General features: G+C 40.3%; 2 protein-coding genes and 1 long non-coding RNA gene across 3 annotated transcripts; all 3 read right to left on the bottom strand.

The window, feature by feature from the left end:
• Nucleotides 1-7,257: 7,257 nt before the first annotated feature.
• On the bottom strand, nucleotides 7,258-7,722 carry LOC102717499 (glycine-rich cell wall structural protein-like). The gene is made up of 2 exons (XM_040520286.1): nucleotides 7,647-7,722; nucleotides 7,258-7,544 (listed from the first exon to the last, which is right to left on the bottom strand). Exons 1-2 carry the CDS (start codon nucleotides 7,720-7,722, stop codon nucleotides 7,258-7,260), a joined length of 363 nt encoding a protein of 120 aa, XP_040376220.1.
• Nucleotides 7,723-13,617: 5,895 nt separating this feature from the next.
• LOC102710558 (protein FLUORESCENT IN BLUE LIGHT, chloroplastic-like) lies at nucleotides 13,618-18,241 on the bottom strand. Its single transcript, XM_015833939.2, has 5 exons — nucleotides 18,083-18,241; nucleotides 17,801-17,970; nucleotides 15,414-15,573; nucleotides 15,005-15,322; nucleotides 13,618-14,196 (listed from the first exon to the last, which is right to left on the bottom strand). The coding sequence occupies exons 1-5, from the start codon at nucleotides 18,183-18,185 to the stop codon at nucleotides 13,988-13,990; spliced, it is 960 nt and encodes a 319-aa protein (XP_015689425.2). The 5' UTR covers nucleotides 18,186-18,241; the 3' UTR covers nucleotides 13,618-13,987.
• Nucleotides 18,242-18,521: 280 nt separating this feature from the next.
• Nucleotides 18,522-21,799, bottom strand: LOC102710272. The gene is made up of 5 exons (XR_001549670.2): nucleotides 21,625-21,799; nucleotides 21,435-21,540; nucleotides 20,792-21,339; nucleotides 20,546-20,705; nucleotides 18,522-19,992 (listed from the first exon to the last, which is right to left on the bottom strand). It is a non-coding gene; the product is annotated as an uncharacterized LOC102710272 (long non-coding RNA).
• Nucleotides 21,800-22,610: the final 811 nt, after the last annotated feature.

The raw sequence follows: 22,610 nt of genomic DNA, 5'->3' as shown, positions 1-22,610 counted from the left end.
CCCCTCACCTAACAAACCAGGTATTTAATCCTCTAATCTATCTAATACCGTTTAGATTACCCCTCACGGTGGTTTTGGTGGTTTTGCTCCTTGTTTACCCATGCTAGCAAATGTTTTTTTCAACATGATTTTTTGATGCCTTGTATATTGCACTAATTCGGGTGAACATGATTGCATATGGACTAATTCGGGTAGTTTGCATATTGCACTATTTTTATGCCATGCTGAACATGGTTTTATATGGACTAGAAAACTGAAAGCTAACAGTTCCATTTACATTAGAAAACTGAAAATTTTTTTTGCCAGATCGTCGGAAACTAAAGCTAACAGTACCATTTAACTAATTTTCTTTCAACATTACCATTAAAACTTGAATTGCATACTTGTGCAAGAAATAAGTCACATGTCCAATACGTTAGTAGTACTAAGAAGAGGAAATCTAACAAATGCCATTGACAAACACTTAATTCTAAGAAATGCCATCAACGAATGCGAGTTCTAAGAAATACCATCGTACAAATGAATTTGTCTGAGAAATGCCATCGCCGTTAGGGTTCCATCCAAATTTTCCGTTAAGTGCTACGGTATGAACAGTGTATTTAACGGTAAAAACGGACGAAACCCTAACGGTGATAGTATTTTTTAGATAAATTTGTTTGTAAGATGGCATTTCTTAGAACTAGTATTCGTCAATGATATTTTTTAGACTTAGACGTTTGTCAATGGCATTTTTTAGATTTTCTCTACTAAGAAACATAAATGTGGAGAAAATCCATTTAAATATGACACAAATAGGATACTTCACAATCATTCATGAAACATAGTAGCAAAAAATCAGTGTAATATACAAACTACTGAATTAGTTCATATGCAATCATGTTCACCCGAATTAGTGCGATATACAAGGCATCAAAAAATCATGTTAAAAAAAATCTGCCAGAATGGCAAAACAAGGAGCAAAACCACCAAAACCACAGTAAGGGGGTAATCTAAACGGTATTAGATAGATTAGGGGGTTAAATACCTGGTTTGTTAGGTGAGGGGGGTTAAGTGATCAGGTGGCAAAATGTTAGGGGGTTATGTAGACTTATTCCTATTTTAATTGGGAGGGAACACTATTCAACTTATTCACACCTTTGATTTGTGAGCTCATATTACTAAAAAACTAAAATATGGCTTAATGGTGGACCATTGATGCATGGTTTTGCAAGTGATGCCCATGATTATTAATGATCAATTCATAGAAAATCCTTATGAGAAAACCTTACTTATCCGGTGTCGGCAACATCTGAATTTCAAGTATACCTTTTTTTTTTCTATCCTAGGTACCGACGAGAGGGTATGCGGGGATGGAGTTGGGTCAACCCAAGGATGGGTTGATCGAGTGCCGGATCTACCATGGTGCAACTGGGTTAGCTTGTCTGGCCAGGGATTACTTGTATAGGAAGTACAACCTTAGCGTGGTGTGAATGGTTAAGGATGGGTCATGCGGACGGTTTTGCCATAGCCTCTCAACGGGATGTCATGGTGACATATTGGTATACATGTATATACATTGGGGTCATGTCTTATGGGTAAAGTTGTACACCTATGATTAGAGTAAACTGTTTAAGCTACTCCCGTGGATATATGCAATTAACCAAGCTTCAATGTGATTAGTCTCTCTTTTTCATATAAATAAATCTAGTTAATAATTTTCTAGCATAGATGAAAGAAGCTAGTATTGTGTTGTTTAGCACGGTACCGTATTACTGGTGTTGGTAGCGTGTGGTTTAACACGATATTAGTGGCACTGGTACTATGCGGTTTAGCACGATATTAGTGTCGGTTGGGCCTGGTTACAATGTGGTGTAATACTGGTGAGTGTTTTGTTCAATTTTGCTTAATAATTAATGTTTTGCTTTTGCTAAATATAAAGTTTAAAAAATGTTGCTTTATGCAAAAGTTATCCCTAAGACACTCCTTTATACTCCCTATGCATCTATTATTGCATTTGTCGGTGTGACTTATTGAGTACGGTGGTGGTACTCATCCTTACGCTTTTCCCTTTTTTCACACAAGTTGGCTATGAGTCAGAGGAAGTTGGTTTAGATGGTTAAGATTTTTCTTCTGTCAAGTAGACGTCTATTGGTTGATGCCTAAGTTTTTGTTGCATTTTGTAAGACTACTATTTTAATTGTTTTGTAAGACGATGGCTATTGTTGATTCAAATATTACTACAGTGTGTACTCGAGTTGATCCTGCACAGACATTTAATACATTCTATTCTTTGGAAATTTGATTGAATTTCCTGGCATGACAATACTGCTTAGAAAATTCGCAAGTTGATATGAAAATTTTGCACTGTAAATTGAAATGACTGGGAGCTGGCCTACTTTACTTTTCAGGACTTAATGGCAAGCTTTTACTCAAAGCAGTTTTGGTTCTCATGTTGAGTACTGATTTTTAAATTGCTATATGGTCTAATCCACATCATAGACATATAAGGTGGAACTTGTTAAACATCACTTCAAACAGTGATAAATTCTTAATACATCATAGTCGACTTAATTATGACATGAGGATACCGTAACGTAATACGTTATGCACAAAGCGCGTCTAGACGGTGCATGAATTAGAAATCATGTCTCGTGTGTGAGGCCCTATACCCTTAGTCGATTCACGCCAAACAAATGACGCAACATAGGTCTATTCAATCCTTGCCCGGCCTAGGCTGGCTCAAAAAAGCGTAGCTTGAGAAATCTCGACCTTGTTTTTTCTTGAATTATGGGGGTCGTGCCTTGTTTTTTGGTAGGCTCGAGTCTGATTTTCAACCAGCCTAATGCAACATAGCCCCCCAAAAATGGAATTGCTTGTGTCTAGTTGCTGGTGAGCTTAGAACTAAAAAAAATCAAGAGTGAGTGGTGTCAAAGTAGGTCAGATGCAGAGAACGGTAGAGTGGTCCAATATGCAATATAAAATAACAAATCCTAGGCAAAGTGAAAACATCATATATAATCTAGTACAAAGTAAAACCTAAGTTATGAAGTACAATTCACTCAATAGTTTTTGCTGGTGTTGTCATAACATGTCTCGGTTCCAAACCATAATCGAAGAAGCCGAATGAATTTGGAGCTGCAACTCAACCACCCTTTTATTCCACAAAAAGTACATATAACCCATAAAACAAAGTATAACGATACATGATGATAACCTTCTAGTAAACACATACTTAAGATTACCACGGACAGTAGTGACACATAGAGTGACACTAATAATTCTTATAAGTTCCACATATATAGACTTGTGTATTGTATACATATATAGACTTATGCATTGTATTTATTCATTAGTAATGCTCCACCTAAGGTTATGGCCAATAGGTGGGAAACCATGGAGGCTTATACCATAAGAGGTCATTCCAACCTATAGGACCACCATTATTATATGGTCCATAAGGAGCAGTAGGGTAATAGCCGAAGTTTTGCCACCCTGGAGGTGGCGGGTAGAAGGGGTTGGGATAGTATACTGTATTTTGTCCCATTGGTCCATAAGTGTAGGCATAGCCGCCAGCGGTGCCATAGCCAACAGATCCGTCCGCTTGGCCATAGCCCGACGATTTGCCCCCATGGCCGGTGCCAGGTGATGGTTGTGAGTTCGCGGTGGCCCCTGCATACACATGGATGAAAATTATGTATGTGAGGTTTCAATTTGAAGAACATGAAGATATATGTACTATGAGATTCTTTTGTCATCATTGAGAATGTAGCTTTAAGTACCATATTTTTAATACAAAAATTAGTATCTCTAGGTACTATGTACCAATGAGATACTAAAATTGTACACTAAAAATTTGTGGCATCTATGTATATTCGTAAGGACAGTAAATATATATATATATGTATGTATGTATGTATGTATATATGTATCATGAAGTAGCCCGTGAGTTGCAACTTATCGTAGCTAGAGTCTCTCTCTCGCTCTATACACACACACTATATGTGCAAGATGATAAAGAGCTGAAGCTAGATGCGTAGTTGTTTATTGTGAATGGATAATTTAGCCAATGCTATATATAGGAAAGAAAAGGAGGGGCTTATGCATTGTTTGACCTATTCTCGACTGTAGTTATGATTTTAACCCTAATTTTCTTTTTTTTATTTAGGCCTTATTTTTGAAATAGAAATTTTTACGCTTGTCCCATTTCATTAACAGGACTTAATGACGCTAAATTCATGGGAAAATGACAAAAATCATGTCAAGCGCTGGTGTGCCATCCTTTTCTAAAAATACTGGATATGTAAAAATTTGTGTTGAAAAGGGAAAAATTCATGTCGAAACATGGGAAATCACAAAGTCCATATAAATTTTTCAAGGGCATTCATGTGTTAAATTCTATATGGAATTGAGCAAGTACAGGCTTCAGTTAAAATAATAGCATGAAAAATCATAAAGTTGAACAGAGCTGAGATAAAATCGTAATTAGAGTTGAAGAGCGTAAATACCACACAGAACAGTGACAGATGTACACGGCCAACATTTCTTAATACTTTGAAATTATGACATCAAATTCATGTGAAAGATAAAATTTGGTCAAACTTTTTTTTAATTACGACTATCAGTTTTGTATTAAAAACAAGTTTGCGGTATTATAAGAAACCGTTGACAGTTAATTTTCTTATAAACTTGATCGAGTTATGCCCTAAATGTTAAATATATAGTTACGACCGAAATTACATATGACCCACGAGATCTATTATGGATATATAATTTTCACATACAGTTTGTTTCATGAGGACTAATTAATTATTCACCTGAGACGGCGAGGAAAGCTGCTGCGAGCAAGAGAGCGAACACAGCAGGAGCCTTGGACGCCATGTCTTGCAAGCTAGCTAGCTTGATCGGACCCCAATTTTCTCCTCCTTGTGACGGTGAAATAAGTGTGATGATGAGAGGCTATATGCATATGCAAATTAACATCCAACGTATTTATAGGCACGGAACTGAACGTATACGACGCTGGCCGAGGGCACTGCTTTTCTCTCGTACGTCGTACACGCTGTCTTTTCGCTTATGCTTACACTAATTATAAGTCAAAATTAACATTTTCAATCTTAAATTTGAAGTTGTTTTTAAGATTTTTTTTATCGAAGTTTATGTTAAAGCCTTGGCTTTTAGATTAAAAAAATACATATATAAAATTTGTATTCATAAATTAATTCTCGTTTATAAATATGTTATTTAACTTTTTCCGCCTTCGGCACGTTGACGCTATCTATATCGATGGGGAGTACTACACGTCATCGAGTTGACTACTGAACCATGCTTGAGCGTTCATATACAAATTTACTCGGTCTCAGATGACAGCTGCTGCTCTGTATGCAGCTCGATCAGCTCAAATAGATATGCTGCACACAGTACACACTAGAGACACGCATGATGATGTCTAAACCGATCGATCGACAGAGATAAAATCTGGATAAGACAAATATGATCGACCAAATTGATGGCTGCTGTTTTGGACCTGGCTTGAGATCAAATCGATCAATTCCCAACAAAGCAGATCATCTTATTCGATTTGGGGGCATGCTACTGCGTGGCAAACCCATTTTTTAAGCGTGTGGACGAACATATAAACCAATTTGAAGTGTTCTTCCCGTTTCTGTATCGCCGGTGAGCCTAGATCGATGGTCGGCGGAGCAGTTGGTGGTGGTTCTCGTAATGGGAGATGATACTGTAAGAAAATTGCTCGGTCATAAATATTCAACACTTAGGGCCATCTCCTATATTAACATATCAAGAGACCAGTAAAAAAAATGTCGAACAACTTTAGATTGATAATTATTTGTATCATGATTTATCAACGGATCTAAGATCACTTAAATTTTGTTAAACCGTGCATAGTAATCATCTAAAGCCTCTTCAGATTTCATATATATTCCTTCTTTTGAAAACATTCTTATGTAGTTCCTTGATGTTAGAAGACTCTTGGTGAAAAATTTTGCAGACCTACCACATCTGATGCGCAGTTTTAAGATGTGAAATACGATCAAAATCGGAACGAGAAACTCTATTAAAATACAATTTTGAGCTTTATAATTATTTTCGAAATTGGTTTTATTAACGACAGTAATATCTTTCGTAACAACATAAGGTTTTGAATATTTTTCCCAATATCAAAACTTTGGGACATAATATAACATCCTATCTTTTTGCACCAATAACGAAATTCAACTCCATTAAAAATATGAGATATCAGTACCTGTGAGGTATCGGTACCTCGTGATACTTTTTGTAGTCGAGAGCAAATCTTAAGAAAGAAGCACCTAAACAACAACCCCTCTGCATGGAAGATGTCAAACTAGCCATTTCTGTATAGTTTTCCTCCCATCCTTCCTTTTATATCTCAAAGTACCGGTACCTCGAGTTACCAAATCATTTCTCACTATTGGATCTAGCTAAGTAGGATGTGCACTATTGGATCTAACGATTAGAAATAATTTGGTACCACAAGATACTGGTAACTCAAGGTACAAAAGAAACAATTCCTCTGTACGGGTATGGACTCAATCATAAGTGGGGCATGGTCTGCTATATCAACATTACATACAACACAGCACTCATTTAACTTATGGCCTGCTATATAAGTGGGCACCCATCTTGCCACTCCTTCTTATGTTTATAAGCCAGATTTTAAATTTTTAACCTTAAATTTAAAGCTGATTTTGAGTTTTTTCACTGAAGTTTATTTTTCAGTCTTGGCTTTTAGATAACTAAGAATATATATATATATATATATATATATATATATATATATATATATATATATATATATATTATTCACAGATTACTTTTATTTATAAATACATTATTTAATTTTTTTATAAAAAATCAAACAATCACCCCAGTGCTTCACAATCGACATATAGTGCATGTGGCTATGAGATTTTATTTTTAAAGAATATATTAACCTGGGTTTCTCTTACTGCTACTCCAAAAACAGCACCACTATATATCGATGTAGCTATATTTATTCCATGACATGCATAATACAAACTGCATCATACATACATCGATCAGCCACACACTTGATCGATCGATATTGATTATGGATATCACACCCTAATTAAGAACAGCGAAAATTAAATACGCTTGCCTTCAAGCTAGACGTACGTACCACTGTGCACATATATATATTCGCCTTGCTTTTATTGACGAAATCAACCAAACTAGCAAAGCATGCTTAATTCGTATTACGCGCGTGTTTCGATCGATCGATCAGTTGTGGAGCTCCACCTCCGGGCGGTACATGGGTTCCGGGACCTCGTCGGGGCTCGCGCAGCAGCGGCAGCCGCCGCGGTAGCCGTAGCCGCAGCACCGGCAGCCGCCGCGCCAGCCTCCTCCCGGGTAGCCGTAGCCGCCGCGCGGGTAGCCGCCGCCGGGGTAGCCGCCGCGCGGGTACCCGCCGCCGGGGTAGCCTCCGCCGGGGTAGCCGCCGCGAGGGTAGCCGCCGCCGCGCCAGTAGTCCTGCACGTCCACCTTGGCCTCTTCCTTCTTGCCGGCCTCTGCATATTCATAGAATATCAATCGCCAGCGACGCTTACATATGTCGATTATAATATATCGCTGTGGATTGTGAAGATCGAAAGGAGTTTATATAAACTAACGGGTTTCGTCGGCGGCGACGAGAAAGGCGGCGGCGAGCAGGACGGCGAACGCGACGAGAGCCTTGTTGGACGCCATTGCTACGATCTCTATCGGATTATATCGATCTTCTCCTCACCAAGTAATGTCACTGTACTCTCTGTAGCTGTAGCTCGATCTGCTAGCTGCTGCCACTCGCTGCAAGCACAGTGCTTGGGATGAGAGCTATGCATGCATACACCAAGCTGATTTATATATAGGCTGGGAACGACGAAGCTAGCTAGGATCAATCAATCGATGCAAGAGAGGTGTGCATGTGACCGTCGACGATCGATCGAGCAAGTTGCCGCGTGTTGCATGCACGTATATAGCTAGCTAGGGCCTGCATGCGAACAGGCAGGCATGACACTGACGAAAAGCAGTTGGGAGATGGACGCAAATGGCGTCGGGCCATTAATTATAATCTCGATACTTGACTGCAAATGCTGTCATCTCGCTTTTATTTATATTTATAAGTGAAAAAATTAACCTTAAATTTAGAGCCAGCTAGGTTTAAGGTTTTTTATTAGCTAATTTTTAAATTTTGTTCTTAGATTAATAAAAACATATCTATAAAAATTATGTATATAAATTATTTTCTGTTCGTTAATAAATCGTTTTAAAAACAAGAAAAGACGTAGCCTGTTGGATCGAGCTTAGAACTGCGGGCGAGTGGATGTTTGATCGTTGATGAGCGAGATGGCGATCGAGTGAGGCCGGGGGGACAAGCCAAGTTTGACTCGGCGTACGTACGTGCAGCATGGTCGGTCTGAAAACTCTGAATATGTTGCACACACGCATTTATCAGCTTCTGCACAAGATCCATCGAGAACACTGCATGGATAAGATATCTTTTTCTGATCGATGTTATGAGGGCTAGCAGCTAATAGTAACAAAAAGTATACTCCCTTCCCTTAATTTTCCAAAGGGAGGTCCTCTTTTCATTAGGCACGTGTGGCTGCACCTTCTCGCGATCTTTGTTCACTCTCGTAGTGTATACTCAAAATTGCTAAATTGCTGCTCCCTCGATCCGTTTCGCAATACAAGCCTTTTTAGTATTGTCTGATTTATATGGATGTTAATAAATCTAGATATATATATAAAATATACATATTTATTAGTAAATAAATTTAGGTAATCTAGAAAGTCTGAAACGAAGGTAGTACTAGTATTAATTAGCAAACCAAGCGTAAGTCCGTTGGTTAATTAGAATCTGCGAACCCATATATATTCGAGTGCTATACTTAACACCAATGTACGTATTTATGCCAAAGTATCTACCCTATATATAGTCCACGAAGTTGATTTTATTGTTTTAATGATAGAGCGAGGCATACCATCGACACTCAGACGTCTATATATGGTGCATTTATCAAATCCCAATACGTGTTGATTCAGTCTCTCAAATACAGATGAAAACTATACGGGAACTTCTACCCCTATCCATACCGTTTACGTAAATATAATATATTTTTAATACGTACCTGTGTTTATAAAATTTAAATTTTCTAATTTAGTTAGCGAAGCTACCACTAATTAAATAGTTAAGTCATAAGTGTAAAGTTTCCTAACCATACCGAAGGCCGTTTCCATAAACGTGTGTATGGCATAATATTGTTTGATCATGTTTTCTACTATCCCTTGTTTAGTTGCCAAAAACTTTTGGCAAAAGGGTCACGTCGAACGTTTGACCGAATGTCGTAAGAAGTTTTTGGACACGAATGAAAAAACGAATTTTATAGCTCGCCTGAAAACCACGAGACAAATCTTTTGAGCCTAATTAATCCGTCATTAGCACATGTTGATTATTGTAGCACTTATGGCTAACCATGCACTAATTAGGCTTAAAAGATTCGTCTCACGATTTTTCCCATAACTATGCAATTAGTTTTTTTTATCTATGTTTAATGTTTCCTTTAAATGTCCAAAGATTCGATATGATGTTTTTGGGAAAAATTTCTAGGAACTAAACAGGCCATCACTTCGTTTCACATATTATAACTTAATTTAGGTTTGTTTAAAGTCAAACATATTTAAGTTAATTAAATTTATAGAAAATTTATTAACTCATATAACTCTAAATTAGTTTAATTAAATTCACCATTAAATAATAAACTTTTAACTTAAATAGATTTGATCTAGGATAAAACAAAAGTGGCTTATTATATAAAAGAATGTGTATCTGCCCACATTTTAGTTCAACACAGTAACTTTTTTTAGTTTTAAGAGTAAAAATCAGTTTATATGATGTGCTGGATCACGTCCATCCCTATGACAATTTAGTGCAGCTTTACTGTCCCTTGCTACTGCATTCGAACTCGAAGTCTACTTCGAACTTTGAACCCACGGACCCATTAGGAAAACTACGTAACGGACTCCCGTCCTAGACACGAGTTTTTTTTGCTGGTTCCAAGGCCGCTCCTCCGCGTGCGCAGCATCACTGCTAGGTGCTCCTCTACCACCGGCGCTCTCCCCCCACACTCGCGTCATCCATGTTGCCTCGCGATGATGATACCAGTTGGTACTAGATATATCATCTTGGTCCAACGGGATTTTGTTCTGTAATCGCTGGTCCAAACATGATTTTATTCATAATTTATCACATTCCAATGGATTTTTTCTATAGTCGTTGGTCCAAACCTATATGTAGTTTGCTTTAAACAGGCTAACCCGTTAATTTGCATCTTCACAGATCAACCTATATTTACGATTTACATCTATCCATAACTCGAAAGTCACTCGCAGTCGCAAAATAAACGCTACGTACTAAGGGCAGATCTCCTCCGCTATCTTTGTTAAAGTCATTATGTATTAAAGCTCTCACAAAGACCCCCTAAAACTTTATATCAAGATCAATAAAAAATATACTAAAACACTGTCTATTTTATTGAGACCCATCTAACACCATTAGCTAGCTAGAACCGCCGCTCCTACTGCTACGTACGGTCGGGCCGTCGGGGACGGTTGTTGGTCTGAGCAACATGGATGGATCGAACGATCACAAGATCTCCTGCTCCATGCATCGTCGTACAAAATAACGCCAGGGGTTCCAGCCCAAGCCCCAGCCCATCCACCGAGAGAGATTGCACGTTTTCACCACGCGTATATATACGGAGTATAATCTACGCATGCACATGTTACGGTCACATGCACGTACGTAGGAGTGGTTTTTTATTGACATATATACGATACCAGTATACATATCGCCAAACGTATGCACGTCGATGTAAATACGTATGCGCGTGGTCTATACATATATACGTACGTATACAAGCTTTAATTTGCATGAAGCTTCTCGATCTACGTACATACGTATACGTACGCATATGTGTACTGTTTTTATTCACTGCATGCTACGAGTAGCCACGTAGTGATTAATTAATCGAGCGACTAGCTAGTTGTGCGCCTCGGGGCGGGGCATGGGGTCCGGCTTCTCGCCGGCGGTGGCGCAGCAACGGCGGCAGCTGCCGTGGTACCCGTAGCCGCCGCAGCAACCGTACTTGCAGTAGCCGCCTCCGTGATGCCCGCCGCCGCCGCCTCCTCCTCCTCCTCCGTGATGCCCACCACCGCCTCCGCCGTGCTCGTCCTGCACGCCCACGCCGCCGCTCTTCTGTCCCTCGTTTTCTGCAACACACGATCGATCCGATCATCCAAGTTATTGATCGACTAGTAACTGATTGATTGACGTGATCATCTATCTATCCATCGATCTATCAAAACAGATCTGAAAAAAGCTAGTGCGACAAATGTCGTCGAAAGCGGTAGCTAGATATATCTCACGGGGTTGCTCGGCGGCGGTGGCGAGGAGGACGGCGGAGGCGACGAGGAGCGCGAGGACGAAGAGGGCCTTGGGCGACGCCATGGTCGAGATTGCAGCTGCCTTCTGCTAGCTAGCCGGAGCTGTACGAGGAGCTTGTAGTGCTCTGAATTGTGAGGACGATCCAGGTTAGTGCCCGTATTTATACATGTAGTGCTGCCAGCTGAGAGCGGATGCGTACTGGGGTGATAAGCATGGAGGAGGAGGAGATAGATTCCATGAAACTAGCTATAGCTAGCTAGCTAGCTAGCCGAGAAGAGGACACGTACGCACGGGCATGCGTTTCAGTATTAGGGGAGTGGATTTTAAACCCTCGAGATGAATGTCTTCTCGTTTATTGTATACTATTTAAAATTCATCAAAAAAATTTTTAAAAAAATTATGACACAACCGTAATAGCACTCCTATAAATGTAAATTAAAAAGTGCCTCTAAATTAAAACTCATATAGCCTTAAAACACTATTTAGAGGCATTTTATAAGTTGTCTATAATGTTTTTATCTCAGAGACACTTTAGAAGCGGTTTTCTAATATATTTTACTAAATTAATCTTATATAGATATCGTTGTGACACTTTATACTAGAACTTTTTGAGACATATTAATCTGCTTAAAGACACTTAATTAGAAGTTAACACATACTAACTAAGTAGATAAGTTATTAACAAACAAATAATCATCTATGGTCAAGATATTAGATGATTGAAAGATAAAGTACTCTAATATCAATAGGTCCGGAAGGTGTTTAGTTCAATGATTTCTAGGTATAAGGGAGACTTTTTTTCCGTCTATTTTTCTATAATAGTTTGTTATGGTATCCATATAGTTTAATGTGTTTATAATAATACTGCAAGGCACAAAGACACTTTACAAATTATCTGTATAATTTAACTTAATGTTACAATGTACATACGAGGCATTTTTTTTTTCTGTTTGCCCTCCCGGTACGTCTCCCCGTAGCTGATTCCTGCGCTCTCAAGTCTGAACCCACCGCGCAACAGCTAGCGAACTTTGATGCTGCTCGAGACGCAAGCATTCTGTAGCCGTGTCATCTACTCGTCTATCCATTCAGCCATGATACGTATCAATGTAGGTCAAGCTGGCCTGTAGAGCGGTGCGTAGTCGGCGACTCGATTGGATGGATACGGGGGATTGGATTCTAATTTCTTATGGGGATGTTCATTCATCTTTCTTTTTTATGTTATCTATGTAATTATGAGAAGTAAAAATTTTAACAAGATATTAAGATATTTTAATATGTGATAACTCAACCTCTATAAACTATAACTTAACAAACGTAACAAACTAAACTATAATTATTACGCAATATTCACAATCATATTTTTTTTAACTTGTACTTAATATGGTAGGTTTGTGTAGTGATATACTTCATGGTTTTTATATATGATGTTGTTAACTTTTGAGTATGTGTTTGATCATTTATCTTAATTATTCAAAAGTTGTGTAATTATCATTTTTTTGTTTTATTATTAAATAAAATTTCGAGAATAATTGATATTTTTGCATATTTAATTAAAAAATTGAATAAAATTTAAGATGAATAAGATGAAATATCAACTGCATGAAACACAAAAGTTCAGAGGAAGTATGATATGCTAATCTATCCTATTAATTTTTTTTATAACTAAGAAACGAGAGGTATATCGTTTAAGGGACAAAGAATTTCTTCGATATGGAGGGTAACCTGGACGGTCAGGTGAGCAAGGTGCCGTATATACTTACGGTAACTGTAGTAATTCCTGATAGAGAACTATACAATTTTCATCGTAGGCTTTTCATCTTCACAAAAAGATTGTCATCTGATGGTGTACCACGTGATATGAGTGAGAAAAATTGTGTAACGCACAGGCATTATATTATCGTTTAAATGTTTAGTAGAGAGTGGAGAAGAGGGAGGAGAGATCGATGCGCCCAACAAGATGACATCACAGGATGGCCTTTAATCGGTGCATAAAGGCTGGAGACAGAGAGAGCGTTGATCGTTGAGTTCAGTGAGTTTAAAGGCAGGACTTTCTGCCGTATCACATATGTCAGAATATGGACGATCATCTTATCTACAGGACTGCATGGTAGTTCTGTACATTGCAATTTAACTGTATTTATAAATTTTTGTGTTCTTGGACTATTCGTCTCAATAAAAATACTAATCATAATTTTTTTTCTAAATTAAACGAACGATGAAACGTTAAACATAAACGGACATACACTCTTGTGTGAGCCGGAGGCAGCAGTAGTGTAGTAGTAGATCAGTAGATGAGTGTACCGTGTGCATGCAGCGGACTGCAGACCAGACGAATCTTTACCACTGTCGTCTCAACTCTCAATTAGCACCATTGACATATATATACAGGAGTTTGAGCTATTTCAAGAGCGATTTAAGCGCTCCCACAAAGCTAACAGACCAACAGGTTGATCTTTTTTGCTGAACAACAACCAAAACTCCAAAAGGAAGTAACCAATCGTTTTGGTCAAGAAAGTTCTAAGCTCTTTAGTCACCACCGGGCTGCAGCCTTGATATGTACTTGTCATACAACTTCGCTGCTCGCTCAAGATCCCCAAGCTCTGTGTAGCAGTCAGCTATGGCGCCATAAGCTTCAGTGCACCCGGAATCCTCGCCCGTTTCCTTGGAAAGCTGCAGGACCTTATAGTAGCAGTTCATTGCTTCTCTGTATTTACCCAACCTTTGTAGGGATGCACCTAATGGGGAAAAAAAAAACTCAAATCACAGTCGGTACACAGTATGCAAATCATATTAATTGCTTTCTGTAGTATCTGACAGTGATTGCTTCTTAAGCTTTAGACTTGGTGAGTGGTTTGAATTTTGCTCCCTATGTCGACACAAGTTGTGGGTATAAAGTAGCAGCCCAGAAATATAAACCATAGCAGCTTGAACATGGACATGATTCTCTCCAAAGGATACGATTCAATGCAAAGCTTAAAAGGCAATCAAACGTGTTACACATACATAATACAGTAATTAAATAAACCCACGGTAGCCAGTGAATCTACACCTAGATGCTATTATTGCTTAAGGTAATTACTAATATATGTAATACACAGATAAAAATTCTCACATGTACAGTTAACCAGAGTTTCCAACTAATTGAAATACTAGGACCATGTTAACATCATAGACAATTATTCCCCCACAATATTTTCTAATCAAAGCTTTCTGTTGAAGTAAAGAACACCAATAAAATTTTATTATAGGGTAACTACAATGTAAGTTGGGGAAAATAAACCTGGATGAAACTATTTCTTGGGTTACCCAGTTTTGCAAAGGTTTTGTAGTTGAAACCAGATTGAGGACACTGATGACACAATTTGATTAGACATCCATTTTTTAGTGGACATATAGCTTTGCTGCATACTAATAAAATTTAGGAGGGAGTCTATTTCTTGTATGAGCTGATTATTAGAACAGTAAAGGGTACAATTTAAATTCTCTACTTTCTATTATGGCAGTGAGCAAATAGCTTTATGATGGTCAATATAAGAAACAAACCTAATCCTCGAGCAGCTTTCTTCTCTTCAAAGCGATCGCCTATGCTCTCAGCAAGCTCAAGCGCTGTCCTGAATTCTCTTGCTGCCATATCAAGATCTTCATTTCTCATATAAGCTTTCCCATTTCTCAAATTTGTTGTCAGCTGCTGCTTCCTGGGATCAACAATAACTTCAGTTTCTGTTGCTCTCCCAACCGGTGCATACGTAAGGCCAGGAGCAAATGACTCAATCTGTGCCTGTCTTCTAAGTGCAGTGTTAATTTGGCGAAGTTGAGAGTTAAGTCGCTTTAATTCCTCCTTTCTTTGCCGTGCTAGTAATCCTAAAGATCACATAGAGATAAAAAGTGGTTCACTTCATCAAATTTATAAATCCAGTTGAGCTTACAAAATATGCAGGTTTGCATATCTTACCACCAACAGCAGCACCTATTAGGGCCACAGCAATAAAAATGGGCATATTAGCCATCGAATTAGCAGGCTGACATGTCTCTGCTGACGCCTCAAGAGGCACAGCAAGAATTGACATGGTTGAAATAACAGCAGCTTTCAGCAGGTCAGGTTCTCCCCATTTCTGCAGCAACAATTTCACACTCATTTGAAAAAAAAAAAGGAGAGTAAAACTTTCACAACATAATTAATAGAAGGGAAAGAAAGAAAATAGTCCGCATGTGAAGTATATACATTATGAACGAAACAAGAATGTGTTTCCAAATAATGTTCTAAGCAAAAGCACTAAGTTTTTGGTCACAGGTTGTCCCTATAAAAAGCTTATTGAACCCAGTTGAGAAAAATATAGCTCGCCTTGATGTACGGTCTAATCACAATCTACAAATTATTAGACCTCTAGTCAGTAAAAGGATGATCTGATCCACTGAGCAACAATCAGGTTACAGATGCTTTCAATTCGAGCCTCTATCCGTGTGTGCCACACTACTTCTGTTGGAGCAAAGCATGAACACCTAATATGAAGAAATTAAAGTGGGTTAGAATCCAACCGTCCTTGGAAGACGAGTCATCAGATCATCGAAACAGGTAGAATTAGAACTCCTGCTCGGTGTAGTGGTTCGAGTTGATGCAGCACAGCGGTGCTCTGGGTACCGTACCCCTCCAGTCTCCACCTACACTGGCCTGACGTCGTGGTCGTACAGGATATGGTTTTCCAATCGCTCCAATGCACCTTTAGGAATTTAGGGCCTTGGCCTAGCTTGGGAACAATGGGAGCGTTCCAGGAACCAGATGACCCTCTTATATGCACGTTGCACGATCGTGGGCTGAACCCAATTCTATTGGGTGTGCCTCCAATGGCTTGATTCGGGACGAGGGAGAGTGCTGTTGGACGTCTCTCCTTCCCTTTGCTCATTCCATTGGAGCCAATCCAACATAAATTCCAACATTCTCCCGCATAATCAAATGATAAATTATAATAACCAAGCCAACGTGTTACAACAGCTTTTATGTCGCCACTGAACTCCATTATTTGTAGTGTATTACTCTACCTTGTGACAACCATTAGTTTTCTTTAACAGGAGTCGGTTCATTATTTATGGCTCTTTAATTCCAAAATCAGAGGTTGTGCCTTAAACCCATGCTGGAAATATGCTTTCGAAAGAGCTTGTGTGGATTAAAACAAGCATCCAAACAATGGTTATTTACATTCGATGAAATTATTAGAAAAATCAAATGCAAGGAGAATGGAGTAGATAGTCGTTACTGTATATCAAAAGGAGGAAATTTTACTATTTTAGTCCTTTATGTGGAATTGTAGATGACATCATCTTACCTAGCAATGAGAGGGATATGCTACTAGAGATGAAGGGACCACTGGAAGGATTGTTAAGAAAGTAGTATTACATTAACTACAAGGTACTAAAAGTTACATACTCGCAAACAGAAAGTCTAATGATCCTGAAGTTGTAGATTACTCATATGTTGATATCGCAGGATGTGTTGATAGCAAAAGGTTGACATCAGGATATTTCTTCACTCTTGCAAAAGGAGCTATTTTATGAAAATCTCCAAACAAACACTTACGGAATCGTCTACGATGCAAGCTAAATTTATGGCATGTTATGAATGTACAAGGGAAGTGGTATCGCTAAAAAATTTCACCCAGACCTGAAGTTGGGTGAAAACATTCATAGACCTGCAATATTATATTCTAGTAACTACAAGTCAGGTGTTGCTGCCAAAAGATCAGCAAAAAGCATCATGTTGTGAAAGATAATATCCCAACAATGCTCTTCCCACACCCCCCTACAACCCCAAAGAATTACGTTAAGAACCTAATCGTGCAAGGTAAATAGGCAAATCTAAGAGGGCCACCCCAGCACCTGAATTGTCTCGTCGGTCCCAATTTTTGCTGAGAACCTAAATTTCCTAAAACTCCCTATCCTAATTCAGTGATGCACAGATTGGAAGGCTGTCTCCTGTACAAAAATGATGATCGGCCGCAGGTGAAGAGCAGACGGGTGACGCTACATAGAGCATCGCCATGCTTCACCAACCCATATGACTAAAGCGAGAGTGAGGCCTATTCCGACAAACCATATGAATGATCACATGGCATCATCCTCCATGCAATTCTGTTCCTAATTCTCTCTAATCCCTGCATCACTAGGTGTTCATGCAATAAATAGGTCAAGTTTATGTTCATATCAATTGATGTTAAAGTTCGCCATCTCACAAATGCATGCTTCCATCTAGGCGTCATGCTAAATCTTAACAATTCCACAGTTGGATCATATCAACCAATCTGGCTCTCTCCACAGCACTACAAATTAAACCCCAAATGGCCGTACCTGCTGATCAAGAAGGACTCGCCGAAGGGCACGCGTCAACCGAGACGCCTCCCCACCCCGGCGGTCTTCGAGGCGCACGAAGAAACCACCGCTGCCGCCGCCGAGAGCCCGAGAACGGGTCGCGGAGGCAACACGTAGGGGCGCCGTCACCGCCACCGCCGCCGTCTCATCTGTTGCCCCCACCCACACAGCATACGGACATACGCGAATCAATCCACACAGACCTAGCCGAGCCAAGCGGCCGGGGGCCGCGTGTGAGAGAGGAACCTCGACGAGACTCACCGTTCAAGAGGCGGCAGCGGCGGCGGCGGCCGGGGAGCAGGGAGGGGCTCCGCGGGCACGGCGAGACTCCGCGGCAGGAGAGCGCCGCCGTGCGCGTAGGCATGGGCCGATGGCGACGGGAGGGAGGGCTGGGTCGGTCGGCGGCGATGGCCTCACGTGGTCTGCGGGGTGGTGGCTGGGTGGAGTGGAGGGGTTGGAATGGAAGTGGGCGGGTCTTCGTCTCCAAGTGGGCCTGTGGGCCTCGCCCACGGTTCCGGACGATCAACGGCATTGCGCATTTGCGCCCTGTCCTGGTTTTTATTATTATTATTATTATTATTATTATTATTATTATTATTATTATTATTATTATTTAAACTAATAATTCACTACGGTGTGTCCAACAATACTGCCGACAGCCGACAGAACCTTTGCCATGGCAGTCGAACTGGTTTGGAGAAAATGTTTATATCTGGAAATATTTTTAGAAGTGGGTTAGTTTTAAAATTAAATAAATTAAAAGGATATTTTTCTTCTCTTTTTGACTGGAGAAGGCACATCAGCAGTCAATAAGATGAGTCGACAAATATACAATGTCAGTAATACAAATGGAGAGCTTACAGGAAAAATTACTCGGATCTTCAGTATCCAATTATACCTATCCTCTTGATCCCAAGACAGAATCAGCAGTTAGACATAAAGAATTCAAGATAATGCACCAAACCAAATCAACTGGCAAGTGAACCAACTGATGCTCAGAAGATACAATTTCAGTACATATCACACCACTCCTGTCCGTGAAAAGAACCATTCATTAGTAATCAGCATTTCTTTTTCTTTTTACATACGGAAAATGACCTTGAAGTTTTGTGTGCCAGTAAGTCATAAGCTTTCCCCAGCTGCTTGCGCTTCAAGTCTTCATAATCTTCTAAAAGTTTATGAAGGCGAGCATTCAGACATACTCCATCCGTTCTATATTGTTAGTATTTTTAGCTATATTTAGATTTATCTATTGATCCATGTATATGCCTAGATATATTAAGTATCCATATAAATCTAAATAATGTTAGAAAGTTTTAAATTATGAAACAGATATAGTATTATTGTTTATTAGCCAAGTGATGCCAACTTCTCCAGCCGCTTTGCTGATCGAAGGACCTCCAGACCCTCATTCTGAGGCTTGCTTGTAGCTACCGCATTTGGCCATGCCTCAGCTCTCTTCGGAGGCTGGACGCTACGATACTATGTATAATGTACAGTAAATAGCACTATTCAGAACAACAAACCAAAACCAGTTAGGAACTCTAGCACTTGAAATTTCTAGTTGTAGCGAATAGATTCCATTTGATTAAACACATATTGTCAAAGTGCTTAATTCTTTATCAGTAGGAAGTAGGAAGCACCTTAAGATATAGTGTCTACTGTCTCCTCTGTTCTTCACAATATGGATATACTTCACATAAAGCATGGCCAAAATATAAAAGGGAGAAACGGATGTTGCATAGTTCAGCCCTGCAGCTAAGGTACAATTTGTGCACAAGTGCTCAACTGTGCTATAAAATGGAAACATGGAAAATTCATAAGCTGTTGTGTGCCATGCTGACAATCACATTTAATTAACCATCAAGCACATTAAATAGATTATTTGTTTAGAAATAATTCATTTATATGCAAGCGGATTAGAAGTACCACTTATCAAAATCATCATTGCATTCATTAGAAGATATAACTAACAGAAACTATAGGCAAAAGAAAATTTCACCTTCTGAAGCTCTATTTTTGTGTCTGTATCTCAGCTCGTAGTGTGCTGCTTCTTGAAGTTTTTCACAAGGATAAAAAATTCAAACAGGTGAATCACCCTGTCTGCGTAAAACTGTCATCTCCTGGGTACAGTTGCTGCAGAACAAACCTCCACATCTTTGGTAATGATGCTACATATTAAAACAAAAAAGAAATTAAAGCTCCTGCTAAACATAAGAGTACAAGAAAACTGGCAGCTTTTATCAATGGAAGATTAAGAATAGGAATAAAAAAGTGAATAAAAAAATTAGCATCTTAAAAGTTAAATTGCAGTCCTTTTGACCATGGACAGAAGAATGATGAGTTGATGAGAAACTACATGTCCACAGAAGTAAACTAGTATGACCAATAGGACTATAGAACATAAAGTTTTCATCCAACTAGGACGATAGCATTTACATGGTAGGACAGGAAACATCAGTGTTAATAACAACCAACATATGGTTAACATATTTGTGCCATGGTTCCTAGTAATTTTTGCAGGTAAAGAATACTAAGAAAGGAAAAAGATTGATCCAGAAAACAAGAAAATTTCCAAGAATGTAATTGAGCCATGATATGACTTTAAAAAAAGTGCAGCACCATAAGCATATTTCAAGCAGAACCACCCACCTCTACAAGGTTAACATGGAGGAATATGCTGTGTATCATCATTGAAAGGCATAAAAACAGATAAGAAATTACCATCCTGGTGAATAAGGAGAATTGAACAGAGCAACCCTGGAAGTGGGTTGCATCCACCACCCAGCTAGCACCTCGCATGGATGGCTTTGGAGGCAATCCGATCTTTTCCAAACATGGTTACAAGTACGAAGAAACTTCTCTCGCCTGCAAACATCAAGAACTTTGCATGGTACATTTATAAGGACCTCAAATCTAGTCATTTAAGTACATTTATTATCATATCATGGCTGGTCATGAGATACATACTCACATAAGGAAATCTTCAAATCCTCAGCACCTCATCCGTGCTATTTGAGTAAATCACCACAACGGATACAGCTAATGTTACCATATTAGTCTCTAATAGCTTATGCGGCGTAGATCAATCCCCCCACAGTGGCGCAGGCAGTGGAGAGCACAGATATAGGTTGGTCCGGTCGGTGCCGGCACATATCAAGGCCGAGGGCTTCACAGAGGCAGCACGGAAAAAGGTCAAAGACTATACACAACCCGCTCCCCTCATCCTTTGGATTATGTACCAATTAAGGATTGCAGTACAAAAATCATATCCTGATTGCTTTGTTTATTCTCCGACGGCTTATCTATCACTCAGCCAATTAGGCACTTGCTGGACAGCAAGCGCTGTTGTGGGAACTCACCGTCGCTGCCCAAGTATGAATACCAGTTTCTTCTGGTGTCACTTTTGTAGCTGTGAGTATGAACCGGAGTTGCTGCAACGCAACTATAGTTATGATCCCATAGCCAACTTACTTGTCATTCCAGATTGCACTGATAATAAATAGGAGTTCATTTTACTGCATATGAAGCAACATCTCAAGTGAGGACTTCCCATGAAAAATTTCATGCTTTTAGATATTAAAATTAAACTTATGACAGGAAAATCCTTTACCATTCCATAGGCATGCTGTAACAGGTGGTGGGGGGTGGGGAATCATGCTGCTAGACTGCAGATTCTGCCGGATCGTTCTAATTACTGTGGCATATCTCACCATTTCCTACCCAAAATTAAGCATCCAATCCAGCTCCATTCCAGTAATCAAGCAAACACAAAAGTATTTCGGGAGCTGCCAGAGCCTTACCCGTTATAGATTGGGGATACGAATTCGGGAGGCTCCTCCTCCTCCTCCTCTGTCAGCACGCCGGCGGCGACCGCGTTCATGCCTCCCGACCGGGAGTTGGAGCGCCACCTTCCCCCCACGCCGATGCGTGGCCGCCGGCGACCTCGCCGTGAACTCCCCAAGCCGCCACCTCCGCTCCGCCGCTCGGCTAGGGGCGGCTCTCTCGAGTAAACCAACGCTGCAACCTCCGGCCCACTTCGTTCGGATGTTGGACGGCCCACGGGCCTAGCAGGGCCGGGCCGGGCCGGTGATCTTCAAAACGCAAACTTGTTCGGTCTTCTTGTGTGTGTTTTTTTTCGAAATTCGTTCAAAAGTCCAAATCTGTTTGAACTTTTTGGATGCAATTTGTCTCCAAATAACCGAGTTTTGGGGACATTTTTCAGATCCCTCAAAAAAAATGTTGTCTCTGGAAAAACATACAATTGGAGTACTGTATCATGGCTTCTTCTTCTTGCAGCGCTACCGAATCTCACCTTCCTCGACGTCATCATCAGCGCCGCCGACGGAGCTCGGCTGCTGCTGCTGCTTCGGCTTGTTGTCATCGTCATCGTCATCGGCCTTCAGGAAGAGCCCAAGCTTCTCCAGAAGGCTGGGTGCGACGGAGCGGGGGCGAGCCTCCGGCGACGCGTCGGAGCTCACCATGTACTCGACGGCGGCGAGCCCGAGCAGCGTCATGTCCAGGGGGTGTATGGCGTTGGTGGCCGTGGACGAGGACGGCGGCGCTGTCCTCTCCATGTCGAGCAACTCTCGGCGGGCCTTCTCCCTCGCCTTCGCCTTCTCCTCCTGCCGCCGCCTCGCCACGGCTCCCTGGGCTCTGGCGATCAGGTTGGTGAGCGGCTTCGGCGGCGATGGCGGGGCGGCGGCGGGATGGCCCGGGAGCTTCGTCTCTTCTTGTTTCGCGCTCTGCGCCACCTCCGGCTCTGAAGGCTCCCACGGTTGTGCGGAGA

Source organism: Oryza brachyantha, chromosome 2 (genome assembly GCF_000231095.2).
Source record: "Oryza brachyantha chromosome 2, ObraRS2, whole genome shotgun sequence".
Taxonomy (NCBI): Eukaryota; Viridiplantae; Streptophyta; class Magnoliopsida; order Poales; family Poaceae; genus Oryza; species Oryza brachyantha.
Note: the sequence above shows the minus strand (reverse complement) of the source record. Positions and strands in the feature narration are given on the sequence as shown.